Source organism: Gobius niger (assembly GCF_951799975.1).
Source record: "Gobius niger genome assembly, chromosome: 13".
NCBI classification, from domain to species: Eukaryota; Metazoa; Chordata; class Actinopteri; order Gobiiformes; family Gobiidae; genus Gobius; species Gobius niger.
Genome location: NC_136864.1, coordinates 5,549,701 through 5,572,759, shown reverse-complemented (window position 1 = coordinate 5,572,759; position 23,059 = coordinate 5,549,701). Strand labels below are relative to the sequence as shown.

The 23,059-nt window shown below is 38.7% G+C and overlaps 2 protein-coding genes across 3 annotated transcripts in view; one reads left to right on the top strand and one right to left on the bottom strand.

Annotated features, from left to right (window-relative positions):
- The window catches only part of sdr39u1 (short chain dehydrogenase/reductase family 39U, member 1), a 185,131-nt gene that overhangs the window by 161,834 nt on the left and 238 nt on the right, over window positions 1-23,059 (bottom strand). The window lies entirely within an intron of this gene.
- Window positions 18,400-23,059, top strand: part of copa (COPI coat complex subunit alpha) — a 198,761-nt gene continuing 194,101 nt past the window's right edge. For both annotated transcript variants that reach the window (XM_079569681.1, XM_079569680.1), the window contains exons 1-6: window positions 18,400-18,595; window positions 19,048-19,161; window positions 19,242-19,315; window positions 20,612-20,692; window positions 20,770-20,846; window positions 21,085-21,194. In XM_079569681.1, coding sequence (XP_079425807.1) covers window positions 18,556-18,595; window positions 19,048-19,161; window positions 19,242-19,315; window positions 20,612-20,692; window positions 20,770-20,846; window positions 21,085-21,194 — 496 coding nt within the window. In that variant the 5' untranslated portion in view covers window positions 18,400-18,555. The remainder of the gene's footprint in view (window positions 18,596-19,047; window positions 19,162-19,241; window positions 19,316-20,611; window positions 20,693-20,769; window positions 20,847-21,084; window positions 21,195-23,059) is intronic.

Sequence of the window (23,059 nt, the reverse complement as noted above, 5' to 3'; positions counted from 1 at the left end):
AAAGAGGGAGCCTGCATCTGGCCAATCTTGTTCCTCTTCCTCTTTCCCATCCAATCGATTAGTTGCTCGATCCACAATGAAGTTTGAGATCTCCACACATTTATCTACTTTGCGACGGGTCTCATGATCTGGTGGGGTGAGCTTGCGTAACTCACCATAGACTTTCGTGACATCTGCACACAAACCTGTAACATCACCAATAATATCTTTAAGTAAGTCTTCACTTAATGGGTCAGATTGAGAGAGGGGTTGCTTAGATGATTTAGCACGTGTTCTCCACTTTTCATAATTGTAGTTAAATCTTTGTTGGAGTCCCTTAATTCTTTCATCTTGCATTTCTTTTCCTTTCTCTGTGAGTGTTTTCACTCTCTCACTTCTTCTTGGTTCTGCTAGCTCTTGTTGCTTGCTAGAATCAGTAACTTGTTCTTGAAACAGCGCTCGGAGTTCTGCACTGACCTCAGTTTCAACTGGGAGGTCACTTGGCTCTGTCATGGTAACGTTCTGTCACTCAAATGGTCGTTAAAACGTCTTATGTTAACTTAGTCTCTTTTACACAGAAGGTACTTGAAAATGTACACTTCTTAAATATTCTTGAAATCAAAGGCAAAATACAATAGAATGTAACTTGGTATAAATGTAACTTAAATAGCTCTTAGTTCAAAATTCTCAAAATATAAAAATGCCCTTTAACTTTTCAAATAAAATACAGCATTGACTTGGCTGTAAACAATGTCCCAATAAAATAAAATAGATACTGGTTCTTAACTTGTGCACCTTTTAAACTTATAAACTTGAGGTAGCCGTCACCTTATGAACAGAAAACCTGGGAGGGCAAGGACGTTGCTTTCTTCACAGTTCACTTAGACAACCTTTAAGCTCGCCTTCTTCTTATGGCCTTATCTTAAAGCATTGCTCCTCAGACTGCGTGCTTTTGGTCCTTGCGCACTCCTGGCTCCACTGTCCGTTCACAGCTCCGCTCCGTGCATGTGCTGATCACGCCCGACGAGACCGCTGCACCTTAGATCATGCCGCCTCGTCATGTGCTCTCCACTCGCGCAGATCAGTCCGAGTTTTCACTATAATTCCTCCAGGTACGACAGACACAAGTGGCTTTCTCTACTGATGAATTTATTTTCTTCATCTTAATAAACACACCGTGAAAACTATAAAACACAAACAAGACAATAATTAGCTTCAAGAAAAATAAAGACAATTGGCAAATCAAAATACTTAGACAAAAATAAAACAGACAAAATACCTCGTTGGCTGAGTACCGAGAGCTAGAGGAATTAGCTTCAGGTTTCTTCTTACTTCTTATATCGGTCGTTTCTTGTTAAACGTTTATCTTGTGTTTTTCTTAAACATCTTGCTTCTTTTTCTCTTGAGAGATCGCTTTTTCTACGATAATTAACTTCTACTCTGCAGACGTAAAACTGACTTTTCCGCCACAGCGCCCTCTGGTGGCACTCAACCATAACAACATAAAAATACACAAAAAACAAAGTGAAATGAAAGTGTGGCAGTTACAGAGACACTCAGCAAACATTTGGCTCATTTTTGTGTTTATTTTATTATATTTAAGTGGTTAAACGTGAGAGTCGGTATTGTTCCAACAGCAGTGCATTTATTCCAACAAAATAAACAGTTTAATCCTATATTACAGTATTGCTTCCATGTTTTGCCTGTCTCTTCTGTAATAGATTTCAACTTTTCAAGCTCCTGCATAAATAAACACATGTATTACTTCATTAAAGCTTTTAACCTCTTGACCCCCGTCTGAACAGAGCACATTTTCTCCAGTTTAACTTTGACCAAATCTAAAAGCTCCTTGAAAAGATAATCTGCCAAAATAATGAAAAAAAGGAAAACAAACACGAGGATGAACAGGTAAAAAAAAAAGCGTTGAAAATGCAACAAAAAAATGACAAAAACTCAAAAAGAAATGTGACAAAAACTAAAAAAAAAAGTGACAAAAACTCAACCAAAAAGTGACAAAAATGTGACAAAAATGTGACAAAAACTCAGCAAAGAAAAAGACAAAAACTCAACCAAAAAGTGACAAAAATGTGACAAAAACTCAACAAAAAAATGACAAAAATTCAACAAAAATGTGACAGAAATTAACTAACGGTTGACCAAATCTAAAAGCTCCTTGATAAGATAATCTGCCAAAATAATGAAAAAAAGGAAGTCAAACAAAAGGATGAATAGGTAAAAAAAAACAAAAAAGCGTTGAAAATGCAACAAGAAAGGGCAAAAAAGAAACAGCAAAAAAAAAAAAAAAAAAAGTGGCAACAACAAATGGACACACCTAGGAAAAAGCTTAGATCAGTTTTGTAGGTCTTTGCTTTCAATTGAGGCATTACTCTGGCCAAGTTCTCCATTCATGAAGCTTTTAGATTTGGGTAAAGCCCAACGGGAGAAAAGATGCTCCGTCCAATGTTAATGGCATGTTGCTGTTACAGTTCAGCTTTTCATGATGCTTCATTTTCCGATTTCACCACTAGAGGGCGACAGACTCATCTAACAGAAGCCATTTTCTTCAACCTCAACAACTTTATTCATGAAGCTCTTAAAAAACTTTACAACTGGCCAAATTATACACAAATGAATCATCAAATTACACAGAGGCTGTAATTAACATATTTTCTGCAGAAAACAACAAATTATCAAAAGGTTTTGGCTGTTCATATTTCAATCTTTCAAACTGCTCCTGGTTTTGTTTAATACATGCACAGGAATCTGAATCCTGATCTCGATTCCTTTTAACCTTTGAACACACATCATTAAGATTCAATCTTGTTATCATGAGCATCGATCAGTCTGTTATTACTATAGTTTTCGTGAATAAATGTGGATTATGTTATGCATCTTTCAAGCCCTTTGATACAAAGCAATGCTATGAGGGTGATGGTGGATTACAGCAGGGGTCGGCAAGTTTTCTTGGAGAGACGATTTTCTTTATTGTAAATAGACCGAGGGCCGAAGCCGCTGATTATCAGCCCAAAGTAAAGCACAACATTGACCATCTTAAATGAGATAAAGGACTTATTGCTTGAATTAAAGTTCTTCTATGTTGAATTTTACTTGGTCTGAACTAATCCAAGATACAAATGCTATAGCGCCAATGGACCAAGAATAAAACCCACTTGGAATCAGACAAATAATTGATTTTCACGTGAAATGACACAAAATTATCTGAATCAAGAGAATAACTACTACTAAAGGTTTTGTTTCATCTAAGACCAGACCAAATCTACCCAAACCTTAGATTTAATCTACACAATAAAATATTTTTTTTACTTTCAAATGCCAGTGTTGTTCATAATATATGACCTAATTGGGTATATTGACAGTATTTCTACCTTTTTTCTCCCATTTAGCTCTAATAATGTTAAAAATACTCTCTGATTTGTGTAATAGTGTTTCTCAAAATCATCTTGAGGGCCAGATGTTCTGTGCTAGAGGGCCGGATTTGGCCCCCGGGCCTGACGTTGCCTACCCCTGGATTACAGTAACACTAACATACATGGTTATAAATTAGAAAACAAAAATTATACATTTGTTATAAAGTGAACTTTGTGACTAAATAATATTAATGCTGTGACTGATTAAATGTAAAGCAATGTTGTAAATGTTGACTTAAAGTGATAGTCTGGAAGTCTAAATGCTTTACAAAGTTTATGAAACGTGCACACTTGACCACCTAGTCTTGCATTGTGATGTAAAGTAAGTCATAATATGTATATACTATTTTTTGTAAAGCAAATTCTTCCCGGATCTCAGCAACTAATCAGAGTCTAGTATCCTCCCGCGTTGACCAATGAGACGAGCTTTTCCTGTGAACCAGCCTGTCAGGTCCAATCAGGATGGAGGGGGAGGAGCTTGATTGTTTATTTTGAAAGACTCTGTTCCAGCTCTCCTCATTTTGCAAACTAAGAAGGAATTTCTGGTTAAAGAGACGAGGAATTTTAATTGTTTATTTTGAAATTTCAATCTACCTCTCCTCACTTTGCAAACTTACAGACTATCACTTTAACGTAAAGCATTGTTGCATTTGTTGTAAATATAACCAACTTAATTGTTTAGTAAGACACCAAGGACTAAACTATGTCATTGTAGCAACACATTATTATTTAAGCATATGAAAAAGGGGGTGGGAGTAAATAAGCTCGTCTTCTTCCCACTCCTTTTCAAGATGGAATGTTTTTGTTTATTTTTATTTTACTTTTTTGCCTTTGCGCCTGTGTTGCTCAAAATAAAATATTCAAATCAAAATCAATTGTAAAACACACAAATCTGTTAAAATTGACTGTTCAGAATAAAAACACACTCATTTTTTATCAAATTGTGCAGCCCTAACATGTATTTGTTGGTATTGAGAGAACAGACAGTGACTGCAGCTGTCTTTCAGTCGGCTGGACCTGGCCAGCATCCATCCCCAGAAGGCCTTTAACCTGATGGCAGGACTGAAGGTTTTGAAATCAGAGCGGTCTTTTCCCTTTTCCCTGATGAAGAGGCTAAGATATTTGTGTCCGAGTCCGACACTATTAAAATCAGGGACGTGGGAACGATATTGTGACGGGGGGAGGGATTCTCGAGACCCGCTGTTCCCTCCTGGCGCAGGTGAGTCCTCAGTCCGTGCGCTTTGGATAAGCCATTAAGCCCTTAACTCCCACCTGAACTGAGCACATTTTCACCAGCTTTACCCCAATCCAAAAGCTTCTGGGAAAAAGGCGTGAAAATAGCAACAAAACTGAGACGAAAACAAGGATGAAAGTGTGAAAAAAGTGAGAAAAAATGGACGAAAAAGTGACAAAAAAAATTACAAAAAATGTACAAAAAATGATAGAAATTGATAAAAAATTGACAAAAAAGTGAGAAAAATTTGACGAAAAACTGAGAAAAAAGTGACGAAAAAGTGACAAAAAAGTGACCAAAAAATGGACCAAAAAAATCAAAACAATTGACGAAAAATTGAGAAAAAATGGACGAAAAAGTGACAAAAAAATTACCAAAAATGTACAAAAAAGGACAGAAAGGAATAAAAATGTGACAAAAAAGTGAGAAAAAATGGACGAAAAATTGAGAAAAAATGGACGAAAAAGTGACCAAAAAATGGACCCAAAAAAAATCAAAAAATTTGACGAAAAAGTCACAAAAAAGTCACAAAAATTTGACAAAAATGAGACGACTGCCCGACAAAAAAAGTGATGAAAAAAAATCTGATGATGAGGAAAAAGATCAATTTAGTTTTGTAGGTCTTTCAAATGAGGTGTTACACTGGCCTACAGGATTTGGGTAAAGCTGAACTGGAGAAAATGTTCTCTGTTCAGGCGGGAGTTAAGAGGTTAAAGTAATCGGACCAAAAACAAGAAACAACTTTTGTTTTTTCATGTGAACCCAGGCCTGTCGTGACAGCTAAAATTGAAGCTGACATCGGAATTTTGAAGGCATAGGATAAAATAATAAATAAATAAATTGTTTTTTCAGAGTTGCTACTGATGCACACAGACGGCATCTCGTCATAGAAGGGGGCGTGGCTTCGCCGAGGGGGAAAATAGAATCTTTAGAGAAACGCAATTTTTCACTCTTTTTAGCCATTTTCTGGTGGAATATGAACTTATTTATCACATAAATAGAGTAAAGTGTAAATCGGGCCCATATGGATATTTTCTCACAGCAGATTGTTCAGTAGAAGTGAAAAAACGGCAGTTGTAGCTAGCGCTAGCTAACCTTTAGCATTAGCCTGATGCATTCTCCGTTATTTATGTATTTATGGGCTGTTGAACCACTTTGCTCCTCCCCAATGTCTTTGTATCTTTATTTAGTAGAAAACTATAATCAGAATTAAGCGTTTGTTAAAGTAGTTTTTGAATAATTAGAGAAAGTTTAGATTTATCTCCAAATTGTTTTCCCCCTGAACTGTTATCAAACATGACCAATATGGGCAATTCCAGAGATGCCGTCTGTATCTACTGTTTGGACTGGGCTCAGAGATCCTTGTTTGTGTTGTCAGCCCATTTTCAACAAAGTATTTAAGCACTTTTTATTATTGTTGGTAAGTGGTTCACTGTAAATAACAGTATTCATCTTTTCGCTAAATTAAACACTGTCTTTTATTAATTGAAACCGGAAGCGCGTCCATCACGTGACCTTTTGATGCTAGTTTAAAAGAGCTAAGCCCACAGCCTCAGGGCAGAAGCTGTGGCGCAGTAGTCGGGCCGTGGCCTAAGCCTTGTTACATCTGGGACGTGTAAGTGTCGTTTTATCTGTGTATCCATTTTAACTTAATCCATAGTACGCTAAAACCTATTTTATTCTTTATTCACAGGGGACCTATGTTTACTTTTTCTTTTCTGTAATATTTGAGCTCGAAATAAACTTTGAAAAGCCAACTGATTCTCCCTGGTGATTTCGAGGGGGCAACATTTGCTGTGAATTCTGTTTCTATGCTGTGCCCTTGTAACCTGGCTAATGCCAGACTGCTGTGTGCTCTCGAATCATTTCGAAATTGCACAACAGCCTGGGGACCATGGCCGAAATTTTCGCGTGGATTTGGGAACCAATCACAGAATGAGGAGGGACGGCAAGACGATGACGCACGGAAGCTTGTAGTTTATTTACGGATAAAAAAAAAAAAGTTTATTTACGGATCGAACATGACAGCAGCAGACGCAACGCTATTTTTCGATCAAGTTTTAGGCCATGTTCAAAATAGTTTAGCTCGAAAGTTTACAGCGGGTACGTCATATGTCATCAGATACGATGATACGATTGGCTGTGGCTCCGTGCAGACGCATGATAGACATTCGTAAACCACACCTCTCCTACGAGAAAATGAATTGGTGGTCCCCAGGCTAAATATCACTTGTGATTTTAGTCTGGCGTTAGTCAGGCTATCGCCCTTGTCTCCTGTGGTTTTGTTGTTGCTCTCATAGTCTAATAAAAACATTTAAATAGTAACAATCATTACATCAATACAAAAAATACAAAAGACATGAGTGGGGGCCTTGTTCATGGTGGCGTACAGACTCTGGACTTTGGGCAGGAGCTGGGTCAGGGCCAGTGTGGGGCTGCACTTCACGGTAGCTGGAGGTCGGACTCTCGGTGGAAACAAAGCCAGGAGGTCGAAGGGGCAGTGGCTGTAAATTGTGAAGCAGATTTATTAAACTTTTTGCAGGAATTCGTTTATAAATTCAAACACATCTTCATTATTACTGTGCTCTTTGTTAGAAAATGCTATAACGATTTTCTTCCTTTGCTCAACATGTTGACTGTCCCTACGCCTCTCCACTGTATGCTAAAGACAGGTGTCGGCAACGTCAGGCCCAGGAGCCAAATCCGGCCCTCCAGCGTAAAACCTCTGGTCCTTAAAGCAGTACTATAACGTGTTTACTTTAATAAATCCTTTCCGTAGTCCCTCTGGAGGTGATACAAGTGCTAATGGGATGATTGAGGAGTCTTTCTTCTCTCCCTGGTGTCTCTGGCCAGATAAAAACAATTGCCACTTTCCTGCCACCGGGTCTGAGCCACCAATACACACTAATGGAATCATGAAGACGAAGCTAACAGGCTAACGGGCAAAGCTAACTGAGGGCTAGCAGCACTTAAACAGTATTTACATCCAAGTTTGAGTGGAAAAATGATCTCCATTATGTAATTGGACGTACAATATCCCTCTCTCTCTTTGTCTTTTCTGTCAGCGCAGTATTTACTCTCACGGACAAAAACGTAACATGCTACGACATCTGCAGTGGCGCTTATGGCCTCTAAGGGCAAGAGTTACTTAGTTCTGCTTTAAGATGAACATTTTGCACAATTCAGGGATCAAATAAATGTTGAAGTTCTCTAAAAATGCAGGAAAATACTCTCAATTCCTTGAAAATTTCCCAACAAAAGGCGTTTTGAAACTACTATTCTAGAGATGGAAAAAAAACAACAACAAAAAACTTCCTGTCCACATGTGAATAATGTAAGGCAAAGTGGCCAGTACAATGATGGCGTAGATCTGATGGAGGGTTAGTCCTGGAGTTGAGCTCTTGTTTGTGGCTTCTTTACCAACTCGGAGAAGGATACGATAACTTGTCTATTTGCCCGTCAATCATTTAAAGAAATGAAACAAACTCACCTGAGGATCATAATGGGAACAGGTTGTTTATGTTGTTTTCCTTGTTTTTACCTGTAGAGAAGGCACAGAGGGACGTCACTGGTGACAATAGCCATCGGTCATAGTAAATACTACCAAATTTGTTGGAAATTTGTTTTGTCACTTACGCTTTAGGCTTTTCCATAAACAGATAACACCTGAAATGAGGACAATCCCTGCGAAAACCCCTGCGACAATCCCGACATTATAAGCGGCGCCCCCTGCAGCAGCTGGAACATCAAGAGAGAAACAACACTGATGACGTCTTTGGAGCATCAAATGTAGGGCTGGGTACCGTTAAACTATACCAGTCTAACAGCGAAAGAAAAGGTACTACTCGTATCGAAAAAATAAAAGTAAATTTGGGGCAAAATTGGGAGGAAAAAAATTGGAAAAGTTGAAAATTGGAGAAAAACACAACAAAATTGGGGAAATTTAAGGACAACATTTGGGGGAAAAGGTGGGGGGGGGAACTCGAAAAAAATGTGTTAAAATTTTGTGGTTAAAATAAGTTTCTTGGTTGTTTTGGCTCAAACTAATGACACAAACAAAAGAAATGAAATGGCAGGACAAGGAATTAACATTATTCATCTGTTTTATGGTTCTATATAACAAATGATTCAGTATAGACACAGACGGCATCGCGTCATAGTAGGGGGTGTGGCCTCACGGAGGGGGAAAATAGAATCTTTTTAGCCATTTTCAACTTATTTATCACATACAAATAAAGTCAAGTCTGAATCATGTCCATATGAATGTTTATTCACAGCAGATTGTTCAGTAGAAGCGAAAAAAAAAAAAAAAACGGCAGTCATAGCAAGCGCTTGCTAGCGTTAGAATTAGCATGCTGCTAACATGTAGCATCATGTTAGCATTCTCAGTTTTTTAATGTATTTATGGGCAGTTGAACCACTTTGCTCCCTCCATGTCTTTTTATCTTTATTAAGTAGAAAACTATATTCATAATTCAGCATTTGTTAAAGTCGTTTTTGAATAATTAGACATGATGCTTCATGTTGGCTTCGGGCTAATGCTAACGGTTAGCTTGCGCCAGCTGCAACTGCCATTCACTTCCACTGAACGATCTGCTCAGAGAAATTATCCATATGGGCCCGATTTACACTTGACTTTATTCATGTGTGATAAATAAAAATGGCTAAAAAGAGTGGATCATTGTGTTTCTCTAAAGATTCTGTTTTCCCCCCCAGCGAGGCCACGCCCCCTTCTATGACGAGATGCCGTCTGTATCTATTCACCTTATTCCTGAAGTGTGTGTGGGCGCCGCTGTGAATTGTGCCCGCCCCTTTTCTCCTATCTGTTAACATGGGACTGGAGAAGTCCAGAAGTCCAGAAAATCAGTCACTACACGAAAACAAAGCCGTTTTCAGGCCGTGCAGAGAAACGGTGCAGAGTTGACATGTTGGTGCAAATGAACACTGGATATTGTGCACAAATCAATCGACTAAACATCAGCTCAGCTGTGAACTTTTCCCCTCGTTCTCCGCTTAATGAACGGGCTTCGCGCTCGACCGGAAGTTTCAGGACAACGGAAGTGCAGAGACAAAGCAAAAAGAGGCAAAAGTGGGCGGGGCGGATTAAGCTATGGGAAAAAAGTATCGTTCATGTATCGGTATCGAAAACCAAGTATTGTTAAAGTATCAAAATGTAAAACAAAGTCAAACAGTGGAAGCTCATTACCCAACAATGGACACACTTCTCGTATGTCTTTGCTGTCATTTGCCCAGCTGACGGGGTTGCTGTGGGCGCAGATGATTGACTCGTCTGACTGGTAAATCTGCAGAGGGGAGGTGCGGTCAGAGAGGCCGGTGTCAGAGCGGCCGGTGTCAAAGATGGAGGGGCGTGTGCCCTCAAAGGTGCGTCTGTCAATGTCGAAGATTCGGTTGATGGAGGCGGAGCCCTCAGTGCTGCAGCTCGCATTGAAGATACAGGACTCTGGACTGTCGCTGATGGGTTCCAAGTTCAGCTGCACTGGAGACACTGGGGCTGAAGATTTAACAGTTATACAATTATTGTTACATTGTTACATTGATACAGACGGCATCTCTGGAATCGCCCATATATGGTCATGTTTGAAAACAGTTAAGGGGGGAAAACAATTTGGAGAAAAATATTTCTTTAATTATTCAAAAACTGCTTTAACAAATGCTGAATTATGAATATAGTTTTCTTATGGTATAGAATAGTTGAATAAACAACGGTACTTATGGATTATTATTGTTATTATTACACACGCGCACGCACACACCATTTTCTACTAAATTAAGATACAAAGACATGGGGAGGAGCAAAGTGGTTCAGCAGCCCATAAATACATAAATAACGGAGAATGCTAACCTGATGCTACGTGTTAGCATCAGGCTAATTCTAACGGTTAGCTAGCGCTAGCTACAACTGCCGTTTTTTCACTTGTGAGAAAATATCCATATGAGCCTGATTTACACTTGACTTTACTTATGTGTGATAAATACGTTTATATTCCACCAGAGAATGGCTAAAAAGAATGAAAAATTGTGTATCTCTAAAGATTCTGTTTTCCCCCTCGGCGAAGCCACACCCCCTCTAAGACGAGACGCCGTCTGTATCTGTGTAAATCCGTTATGTGTGGTCATGTCTTTGAACTCACCTTGAACTTTGACGTCATATTTGGCATGTGTTGCATCTGTATTTCCAGACAGCACAGCCGTGTAGGTCCCACTGTCTCTGAGCTGGGCCTTTTTAAGAACTAAAGAAAGATTATTAGGAAAAAACTCCACTCTGTCTTCGAATTCTGGGAATATGACTGGTTTGTTGTCAAAAAATCGTGCTATATTATTGTTGTTGTTAAATTTCCAGGTAAATTGAATTTCTCCTCCGAGTTTAACCGCCTCTGGCACAGTCAGCTCTCGATCTTTGTTGATCGGTGTGAATATTAGCTGTGACCCGGAATCTGAAAAACACAAATGATGGAAAAACTGTTAAAGGAAAGTGATGCTTTGTAGTTTTATCGTTGTGTTCTAAATCAATCATCAATCAAAAAATGTACAGGAAATTTACCTAAGTTCTCATTGCGGAGGAGTTTATTCAGCTCCATTGTTGTCTTTCCGGTTCTAGAGAGTGATGATGTCCGACTCTAGGGGGCGCTGTATGGACTCCGACCTCGCCGAAAGAACTTTCCAGATGTCTTTTAGGAGTTTTCTTGAAAGTTGAGGAAGGTGCACAAGCGCACGGTGCTACAGATAGAAACACACAGAATAAAACTTAAAGGGGGGGTATTATGCAAAATCGACTTTTTCAAGCTTTACATCATGTTATTATGTCATTCCCTCATTAAAAACATGCCTGAAGTGTTGCCTCGGCACATTCACGTATTTTTGAGTAATCTGTAAAAACTCTGATGGCGGCCATTTTAGGGATAGGTTTGCCTGAGTCCTCCTAGGAACGCCCCCACCTCCTGGAGACGCCTCTGAGCTTTCGTCACCAGCCGAGTAACCAACCACTGCTCCTCAGCAGAACCCCCTCCCCACTGATGCCACAGACAGCGTGTGGAGGGGGCGTGTCGGAAAGGCTCAGAGGTTCTTAAAGAGACAGAGGCCTATTTCAAGACATTCACTACAGCCATTTTGAGAGAGCAATTTTATACAAGGCAGTTATTCTAATTTACTGCATTTACAGACCAACAGAAGGTTTCGTCATCATTGTAGTGTCTTATAGACTGGTGCTATGTGACTGAAAAAAACATAATACCCCTCTTTAAGTTAACTATGACTATACAGTACAGGCCAAAAGTTTGGAAATGCTTCTTTTCTGATACACACTAAAAAAAATATACTAAAAACAGTAGCAATTTTCTTTTCATTACATTTTGAAATCACCTGGGGACCCTCAACCATAGACTGTAAAAAAAATGGACGTCTTCTGCTCACTCCTCCCCGTTTACCATAATGACCACGGCCGTGGGGGAATTCATGGCGGATTTACAGACTCCTCCTCTCCAGCTCTGACGAAGCCTGTTCCTAAAAAGGACATAAGGGCGGGATTTTTCCTGTACTCGGCCCTTGCGTGACATGTAGCTCACGCTGCTCCAATGCTAACAGTCCGACCCTCATTAAGTACAAGATTTCAAAAATTCATATTACGAAAACCAACCTGGTTTCTTACATTGTGACTAACCCAGCGTTATCTCAGGAGGAATATCTAGCCTCGTCTAGTGTTGAAAAAATGTAAACCAGGCGTTAAAGTTGTTTTTAACGTGTCTAAACTCCAATGCTTTTCAATGGGGGCCTAGTGGCGATATGGAGGGACTACAGCAATGGCGGAGCAATGGCGGCCCCCACGTTCGTGATCAAAAAGCAGGGCAGCCAGCGGCCATTGCCCTCACCCAAGGCCTCGCGACCCCACTTTAGGAACCACTGCACTAAAGTGTCGTTGTAATCATCTTGTGGGGATTCCCTTTTACAAAACGGACCTCAATATAAATGATCACGTTTTGTAAATAAATAAATTTGTATGTGAACCTTTGTACCAGGCTCAGGTGTCCTCCGTGGGAAAATGTAAACAAAGACCTGATGTCTTTTTTTTTTTTAATTATTGAAAAGTATATGAATATACAGAGTACCGAGTATGCCAGGGGGTAACAGAATTGTACAATACAATTATTCAGTTACAAATATATTGTATTTTGAGCAAATACTGATCGTTTTTAGAGCCTTTTTGTTATCAGAACCTTCCAAAATCTTGATATATGAGAGAGTATCACTAAAAAAAATGTGTAAAGTTGGGTTTCTGCTTAGAATATTTACATTTGTGAATATAAAATTTGGACAAAAAGACAAGTAAATTAATAACAAAATAGACGTCTTCATTTTTTTGCTTTCTGAAGAAACAAAAAATAACGTTTTCCCAGTTCAATGTAAAGTCCTTGTATAGATGTCAATTATAAAACTACATAAGTCCTTCCAGAATTTCTTGAGGTAAGAACATGTCCAAAAAATTTTTTGTATTGTCTCTGGATGATCTCCACAAAAAGAGCAGCTCACATCAATGTCCCTTTTGAATTTAGTCATAAAAGAATTAACTGGATAATATTTATGCATGATTTTAAACGAAACCTCTTTTACTTTATTTGTTATCAGAAAATTGTTGGGAAGTGCCCATATATTTTTCCATTGGGTCCAAAATGATACAACATGGGGAGTAGCTCTTTCTGGAATAAAGCAAGAATATTCTTATTACAATTTTTGTGATGGGTAAAACATATTTTTTCCTGTTGACCTGTCTTCTTACTTCCTGTCTCTGTCGAGTGCAGACGCGTTTTCTAACTGCTCCTGGCTTTCGTGCTTTTTTTCCTGCTTCTGCGAGTGTCTTTGTCTGACTTTTGTTTCTCTTTGACCACCTGCTCTCTGTCCTCCCGAACCGCTAAACTATGGAATTGATTAACTGTAATCTCAGCGCAATTGATAAGGTTTTTTGACAAAGAGAGACCACGGAGGAGGTCGTCTTCCCTGACTGGACTTTCACAGCTACAGTGGACGTGTGGAGTAAGTGGATCGTTTGCCTAGCGGTCCTGAGACATCAAAGATATTCACTTAATTGGACTCTTGATAACAGGGTACGGACTTGGCTTTGCCCTGGTTTATCAGAAAGTTGACAACTTGCAATCGGACCCCGCTGCTGTCGCTTGAAATGAACGAGCACTTTGGAGCAGGGAGTGACCGAGTGATGGACTTATACAGGAAAGTAATGCACAGTGATGGACTGTTCTGCACGACCTGGCAGCTCACTGTGGAGACGGACAAAAGGAGGGCGACATCTTGGCAGGAAAAGGGATGAACTGTGAAGGAACTACCTGCTCTGGAGAACTGAACTTATGCTGAGACCAAGACAAAATAAAAAAGCTAATTTATTATAAATTGATGAGCTAATACTGGAATAATTCTTTTTCCTACTGAGAGGAGATTGAAGCAGCTGGACCTCTTATCTCTCCTACACCGTCAGCATTCCCCACTCAAGGTCAAGTCCCGGAGCTAAACCAGATACGGACTGACGCTTCTGTGACTATATTTACAAACATTCACTCACAACATTCATTTCAAGGACTATGCAAATAACTGCACACACATCCCCTCCCTAACCACGCCCCAAATCCCTCTGCGTCTTTGTTCACCAACTTTTTTAAAGGTCCTATATCATCTAGCTTTTAGCCATGTTGTTATGCTATTTCCTTATCAAAAACACCCCCAGAGTGGTTTGTGGCTTCATTCACGCAGCTCTCAGTAATCCTCCTGAATCCTGCTCACTGAGCAGCTGCTCCGCCCTCTCCTGGTGAACGACTGAGTGTTCAGTTGTGTCATAACAGCGGAACGGAAGTGCTCAACGTCTGTAATGTAATGTCTTACTGCCTGATTTTAATTTGTAAAACAGCGTTTTCATTATTTCTGTCGTAAGAGAGATGCAAAGAGAAAAAAAAAAGAAAAAAAAAGGATGTGTCCGAGGTGCTTCCAGGTCAGCTGAGGCTAAAACAAACACATCCCCTGAGCGTCTGAACAGATCAGTCATGTTTGCGCTGCAGCTGAAGATGGAGCTCGTTGCCTACTCTGGACACACATGTTCTTTATTCTTAACTAACGATAATGTCACGGAGAAAAAGAGGCGCGTTTGGCTACGAGGACGGGAGTTTATTCAACCTTTTTCAAGAAGAGACCACTACTCAGAAGTTGTTTTTTTTCTCCGGGATTCAGCGACTATCACCAAAATATTGTTCTTCTGTGACTGTCTCTGATGGATGTTTGGTGAACCTTCGCCAGAACCAAAGTGGATTAACTTTTATAACCAACGCGAGTCCCATAATGTAAACAGCGATGGAGCAGAGCGGTGAGTCAGTCCAAACGCGGGTTAGCTTGTGTGTTAGCATATTAGCTTGTGTGTTAGCATATTAGCATGTGTGTTAGCCATTTATGAAGCTGTGTTGCAGATGTCGACTCCGTATAACTGCATCGTGAAGCAATTTCACTTAATGCTGTTTATTTATATTACGGTAAAGTTGTATGTGCGGAGAGAGGGGGCGGAGTTAACTGAATCGAAGCGTTGTGTCTTCCGGGTTTGAAAAATACCTCCAGAAAACACTTATATTTATCATAAATCTGAGTGCTCCATAATGGTAGAGGTACATTATATCATATAGATGCCTATACTTAACTTTGGAATGGCTAAAATAGCATGATATAGATCCTTTAACTCCCCCACGCCCGCCCTCCAGTCGACAGGCGGACGCCCCTCCCCTACCCAACAAATACCAGCGCCTGCCCAGTACTGTGTGTTTCCCATGTCTTGATGTTTTTATATATGTGCTTTGCCTTAACTTAACCTGATTGTAATTTCGCATATTTTCTTTTGTAATGCGCATTGAGTTGCATTGTGTACGAAATGCGCGGTATAAATAAAGTTGCCTTGCCTTGGCTTGCTGCTCAGCCATAAAACTGCGTCACAGTGTTTATGGACCAGCACAACCCACCAAAAGAAACAAGAAAAAAAAAAAACAACAACGGACGAGCACACACACAAAAAAAACACCTCCAAATTTAGACAAAAACGTGGCAAAACAGCGACAAAAATGTGCTGGAAAAGCAACAATTACAAAACAGAAAAAACGACAGAATTACGACTAAAGAGAGATGAAAAAGAAACAAACAAAAAAACAACAACAACAGCGAGAAAGCCTCGAGGGAAGAAAAAACACATTAAAGAGTGGCAAAATGTGATGAAAAGGCGACCCGTGCACGACAAGCGAAAACGCAGCGACAGAAACAAAGTTAGATGAGTTTTGTAAGTCTCTGAGGCGTCGCTCTGGCTGTAAACTCCAGTCGAGAAGCTTTGAGATTTGGGAAAGCTGAAGCGGAGAACATCTGCAGGGTTAAGAGATTAAAGGAATATCGTTTTGATGTTCTTACCTTGTTTTCTTGTTGCTGTGCTCTGTCTGGTCAGTCACGTACACAAAGCACAGACAGTAATAACAGTGTAAGCCCCTCCTTCTGTTCCTCTGTGGAGCCAAACGGAGGAGAAGATAGAAGCGACCAAGCTCTTCCACATTTCCCCTGTTTAAGGGGAGACACTGCAGGCAAAACTCAATTTTTTTCAGTTTTCAGGTTTTGGGCCAAATTGGTCTCTGAACATACAAGCTTTCACCCGGAAACAGAAAATATGCCTAATCTTCACAATAACATGTTTAAATATTGCGCTGATTCAATGTTCCCCCATAGACTTATATGGGACAATGCAATTTCAAGGGCCTTTTTCTCAAAACACATTTTTCCGTCATTGTGGCGTCACTATGTCCACGTCAGTCGGACCTAAAGACTTCAAATTTTCCAGCCTTGGACTGAACAATATTTGGAAGATTTTTCCAGAGGGATTTTTTATTATTTAATCCCTAAGCCCCATTTATTGAGTTTTGAATGTCAAAAAATAAGGCGAAAATTAAATTTGTACACATTTTTCCACTAAAAAACAGCTTATTTTAAAACTAAACAAGAAATCCTAAATCCCCTCTGAAAACGTCTTGGTAACTCATTTACCAATAAAATGAAAAGATGGGAAATTTGGGGCATTTTTAGGCATAAAACACCTTGTTCTTATATGAAAAGATAAAATGACAGAAAACTTGCAATGTATTTTTTTCTCACATTTATGCCAGTGATCGACAGCAAAAGTTTCAAATTGATATCTGTAAATATACATTTTTCCCCTATTCACCTGCAGTGTCTCGCCTTAAGTATCCAAGTACAGTCACACAAAATTAAACGGTTTTCTAAGCGGATAAAAAGAGGTCCTGTATTACAAGGTGTAGTAATATACGTGGCCGGTGTGTCTGAGGTCTTAGGAGCACGAGACGTCCGAGCAGTAAAGTTGAAAAAACAAAAAAACAGAGAGCATCCCTCACGATACTTTGGCTACACATCACAAGAACAACTTAGAAAATACTCCAGATGAATATAAAATATTATACCCAGACTATGGGCCCACTCGCGATTGCCCACTTCATGGATGAGGAAGGAAATATTTTACATGTTTGGTGTGACAAATTTCGGTATCACTTTATTTTACACTACCTTAATACATTGTACCTATCTAAATGTAGTACAATGTAATGTGCTTTGTAACATGTGTAATAATAGGACACGAGACCCTTAGGTTTAGGGCTTAAGGTTAGGTTGGGGGTTAGTGTTATGTCTTATCTACAAACTACAAATAAGATGTACCCAGCAGAAGTTTATACAGATTGTGAAAGCTCTCCCAATATCACTTATAGCTATGATTAAGCAGGATGTAATACATTCAAAACTCACTCCTACCTTAAGACAACTTTACATTAATGGTGTTGATGTTCAGAATTACAAATGTGACAACAAGCATGAAACTGTTTAGCTGTCAAAAGTGATGAAAGAAAGATGAAAGAAATTATCAATGGGATTTATCCTGCTAGTGATTTATTAAAACGAGATTTAAATGGATGTAGGAAACTATAGCTTTTGTGAAAATTAACCAGAAGATTTAGATCACCTTTTTTGTTTGTGTGAAATTATCCAAAGGTTTTGGCTGGATTGTCTCCAAAGGAATTCAGATTATCAGTCTAATAATGAATGATAATAATCAAAACGATTTTGGCATTAACCATGTGATTTTGTTAAGAAAACATTATATACATAAATGTCGTTTTTTAAGACAAAACCTAACATTACTCATTGGAGGAATGAGCTGAAACCATTTTATAAATCTTATTTTTGGTCAACACCCACAATGCAGAGAAACTGGCTTCTTATATAGACAATCTTACGGAATAAATGGCGCTTTTACACTTTATTCTTTTCAACATGTAAATGCAATTTATACCATTTATAACATGCCCCATGTTCTTTTGTTCTTCTTATTTACTTTTTCTAAGATGTTATATAATATAATATAATATAATATAATATAATATAATATAATATAATATAATATAATATAATATAATATAATATAATATAATATAATATAATATAATATAATATAATATAATATAATATAATATAATATAATATAATATTAATACGCGCTGTCACTGACATAAAATAAATAAATAAATAAATAAATAAATAAAGAAAGAAAGAAAGAAAGAAAGAAAGAAAGAAAGAAAAAGATAAAGAAAAATAGAATAAAATAATCGCTGGACTCGCCCTCACGCGCTGTCGTGGAGCTTTCTGCGTCACCAAACCGGAAGTTAGAACAAGCGACGTGTCAGGAAAAGAAGCAGCCGCTAAACTAAATGGGCAAAGGAGGAGGACGGGCCGATATATGCAACTTTTCTGACTCTTGCTGACCGTGTGGATTTATATTTTAGAGATTCGGTTGGAGGACTTTGTAACGAGACGATGCTGACCAAGTTTGAAACCAAGTCGGCCCGTGTTAAAGGTAAAGATGAAGCCGTTAGCATCGAAGCTAGCGGGGCTTTGAAAAAACGTTACCCGCAAACTCTCCTCAAAATGCATTTTGTTTACATGATTTAATTTGATGTTTGCACTATATGTATACTGACTTCTTAACCCCGCTTAGCTTATTTTAGTTTTCTGTCAGTTAATGAAAATGTCATACAAAATGTCCGCCTAGATAGCTAGCTAATGCTACTGTACCTGCTTAGAACAACCTCTTTATAATACACTTTAGCTGCTTGTCATGTTTGGTGCATTTCGTATTTAGATCTTTCATTCTACTGCAGATGGTACAATCTCTTAACTATATAAATGCCATTGTAGTGTCATTGTCTATCATAGTTCCACTGTCTTTACCTCTGCTCGATCAAATGAAAAATATTCTACCCATTATATTTTCACACTGCTTTAATATATCGTTTGTTTATGTTTTAGGTCTTAGTTTCCACCCTAAGAGACCATGGGTTCTGGCGAGTTTGCACAACGGAGTGATCCAGCTGTGGGACTATCGTATGTGCACTCTCATTGACAAGTTCGACGAGCACGATGGTGAGACATGGCCCCAGATTCCAGCAAAAATAACTATATCATCATGTCATGATTGTTTACGCGTAAGTTCTGCTTCCTAGGACCCGTCAGAGGAATCGATTTCCACAAACAGCAGCCTCTCTTTGTGTCCGGAGGTGATGACTACAAAATTAAGGTGAGTCTTGGAATGGGAAGATTTTAAGATGAATGACTGTTTTACATATGGTCACCAACTGCTTTGATTTACTAAGGCTTGAAATATAAGTCGTCCTTAAGTAAGTTTTTTTTTTACTTTTCTCACCTCACAGAGTGCCTTGAATTTAAATTTTTCGGGCTGCTTATGTTACTCTTTCGCTATCAAGTTTGTATTCTTACTGTCTTCAGACAGCCTTATCTTAGGAGAGCCTTTGTTTGGCACACATTTGATTCCTCTCTGGGGTCGGGACTCCCCAGAAAAAGAGGTTCTTAATCTCAGTGGGACTGTTCTGGTTAAATAAAGGTCAAATACATTTGTAGGACCCATGAATCGCTCACTACCTCTATATTTCTGCTTTTATTTAATGCTAACTGTGGCAAAAATATAGAATGTAGATATGCAGACATTTATATGCCCCACACACCACCACAAGGCGCCTACGGTCCACTTTCACCCACACCCTTCACCAGCCCGTGACCAAGCTCTCCACAATGGGCGACAGGGCCTTTAAGGCAGTTGCCCCGAGACTCTGGAATGCCATGCCAGAGTCCCTGAGGGTTCCCCAGAGTGTTGAGGCCTTTAAAAAAGGCCTAAAAACACATTTATTTTTAAAGGCCTTTTCAGACTAATTTGTTTGGTTGCTGCGTTGTTTTTACTATGTGAATGTTCTTTTTGTTTTTATCAGATTTTATTCTTCTGTTGTAGCACTTTGAGGTTTCGCTGAAATGTAAAGTGCAATATAAATAAAATTTATTATTATTATTATTATTATTATATGGTCATGTTAATAGTTGAATTTGTTTGATTTTTATCTAATATTCTTTTTTAAACAGAAAAGTTAAACTATAAAATGATGTTGGATCCAACCATGATTTGTGTAATTTAATTGTTATGTAGGAAAATTAAAGGAATAGGCCACCGTTTTTACATACTGAGATATGTTCTTACCTTAGCTTAGAGTTCAATTTGAGTTCAATATGTGCCTGTCTGGTCTTCACATGTGCCCTCAGTAACGTAAACACAACACAGACGGCGTTAGCATTTAGCCTCTCCTCTATAGCTCCAAACGAGGTGAATCTAAGCTAAGGTAAGAACATATCTCAGTATGTAGAGACGGTGGCCTATTCCTTTAAGATATTCAGCTGTCCATAATGCCACAGTTCCACCTGAGTACAGTGCTTTTTCACACAACGTACTGTAGCAATGGTAAAAGGCAAGAAATCTTTTAAAAATGTCACATTCAATACAATTCTATATTTATTATTATATCTACAGGTGTGGAACTACAAGCTGAGACGCTGCCTCTTCACTCTCCTCGGACACTTGGACTACATCCGCACCACCTTCTTTCATCATGTGAGTTTGTAACATTAGTATGGCTAATATTACTCTGTACATTCCCATATTTATGTTTACATTTTGGCAATCTTTAGGAGTATCCCTGGATCCTGAGCGCCTCAGACGATCAGACCATTCGCATCTGGAACTGGCAGTCCAGGACCTGTGTCTGGTTAGAAACATCCCCATTTGTACATACAGAGTCCTTTATTTAATATATGAACTGGCTGACTAATTTACCTAAAACCTTCTTGATTCAAAAGGTTATTGAATGAATCCTTGCTTTGCTAGATGCTCCAAAATCCAGAATAAAGGTGTCATCTGGCTACACTAGTTACTGACAAACTCTGCATAGTTCTATTCTATATGTCCCTTTTCTCAAATTCTCTCTCTCTCTTCTTTCCCTCCAGTGTTTTGACCGGACACAACCACTACGTGATGTGCGCTCAGTTCCACCCCTCCGAGGACCTGGTGGTGTCGGCCTCCCTGGACCAGACCGTGCGAGTGTGGGATATCTCTGGTGAGAGCTGGGGCTGTGGACAGAGCTGCGCTGCAAAAAGGGAGAACATCTGCAGGAGTTAAAATAGCCATGAATTATCGATCTGAGTGGTTTGACTGGTTTAGTTTTATTCATTTATTAGGCTTACATGGTTAATCTTTGAGTGCATTTGCAGATTTTGTTTCTAGGTAGATCTGAATTGCAGATAAGGAGATAAATCTTAGACTTTTAATGTGGCAATAGTAGTAAGAAAAGCCCTTAAGACTTCAGATTACAGCCGTGAGTTCCATGTGTGTGTACAGGGAACAAAAGAGTAAATACACAAGGCAATGCAAGGTTTAATAAAGGTGTCCAAAGAGTAACAACTGTTTACAACTTGTAACAAAGGTGTATGTGTTGTTGCAGGTGTTTTGGCCGTCATATAGTTTCATAAATTGGGGGGAAATGATCTCATAACTAAACTAATGCGCAAATGCACGTAATGCAGGGTTTATCCTGGCTTTTGACAAATGCAGAAAAAAAATCTGTGCATATTTGTTTTCTTAAGATTTGCAAGCATCAAACAGAGAAAAGAGAATTGGACAAAACTGGAAAAGTTTGAAATAAAGAAAAAGACAATCTCAGCCCTAACTGTAACATGTTTTATCCCATAGTTTTTGTATTTTTGATGAACTTTCATGGTGAAAAATGTTGAGTAGTATCAATTTTCAGAGAAATTTAGATTTAATGGCAGTTTGAATCCAATTTAATGCTTAATGACATTTAAGGCCTTCATTTTGGCACAATTGAATGACTTTTCATGCCCGGAAATCCTGTTATGTGTAGACATGAACACGGGCTGTTATCTAAACTGAGGTGCTGTACACAATTATTTACACCTTTATTACTATTTGGACACCTTTTATTAAGACTTGCACTTTACTGTGTAATTACTTGATACTTGTACCCACACATGGAACTTGTGGGCTGTTATCTAAAGATGAAAAGGGAATGTGCTTTACATACAAGGAGTAATAATTGTTAGAATGAAGCAAACTTGTATAATGAGTAAAGAAATACAGATATAAAAGAAGAGAGAAACACTGCTCTACTCCTTGCCCCTCCTTAGTTTTAGTATTTTGAGGTGTGTGCAGTTTTCTTAGCTCTAACTAGCACAAATGGCTTTAATTGAGAAACAAACATCAGAAATATTATTAGCAATGAACAAAATCTAGGCTTTAAGGGATATTTCCGGATTTTTGACATAGGGCGACATTTCTAGGTATATTTTTTTTGATTCATGCAATCCTTGTTTTCAAAGAGTTTAGTGGTGCTAGGCTAGTACATGTCTATGGTAAATAGACTGTTTTTAATGCAGGCTAGCTGTTACCATAAAAACGTGCTAGCCTAAGACTAGCCTAGCACCACTAAACTCTTCAAATGTAAGGACTGCATGAATTTAAAAAAAATAAAACTTCCAGAAATCGACAACACTCTGGATAACTAGGAAATGTCACCTTATGTCAAAAATCCTGAAATACCCCTTTAATAGGTGAATTAATCTAAACCAGTCACCGCTTCTCATCACAGCGTTTTACCTGCTGCAGATTTGTCATTTTTTCCAGTGTAAATTGATGCTGATTTTGGGACCAGTGGCACGGAGCAGGAAGACATGATTTCAAGGCGTCTTCCTCCTCTGTCGTTGTTGAGGGCCAATCTCTGTGGGCTGTTCACGGAAACGCCTCTTATTTTAATCAACTGAACACATTTAGAGTGGGATATTTTCAAAGGAAACTATTCTGGCTCTAAATGTTTGGTCAAAGTAAGAGACGTTTCAGTGTTTGTTGCATGTTTAATCTTTGTTTGGGGATAATGTTCTGTCTCGTCTTTCAGATACTAACCAAGTA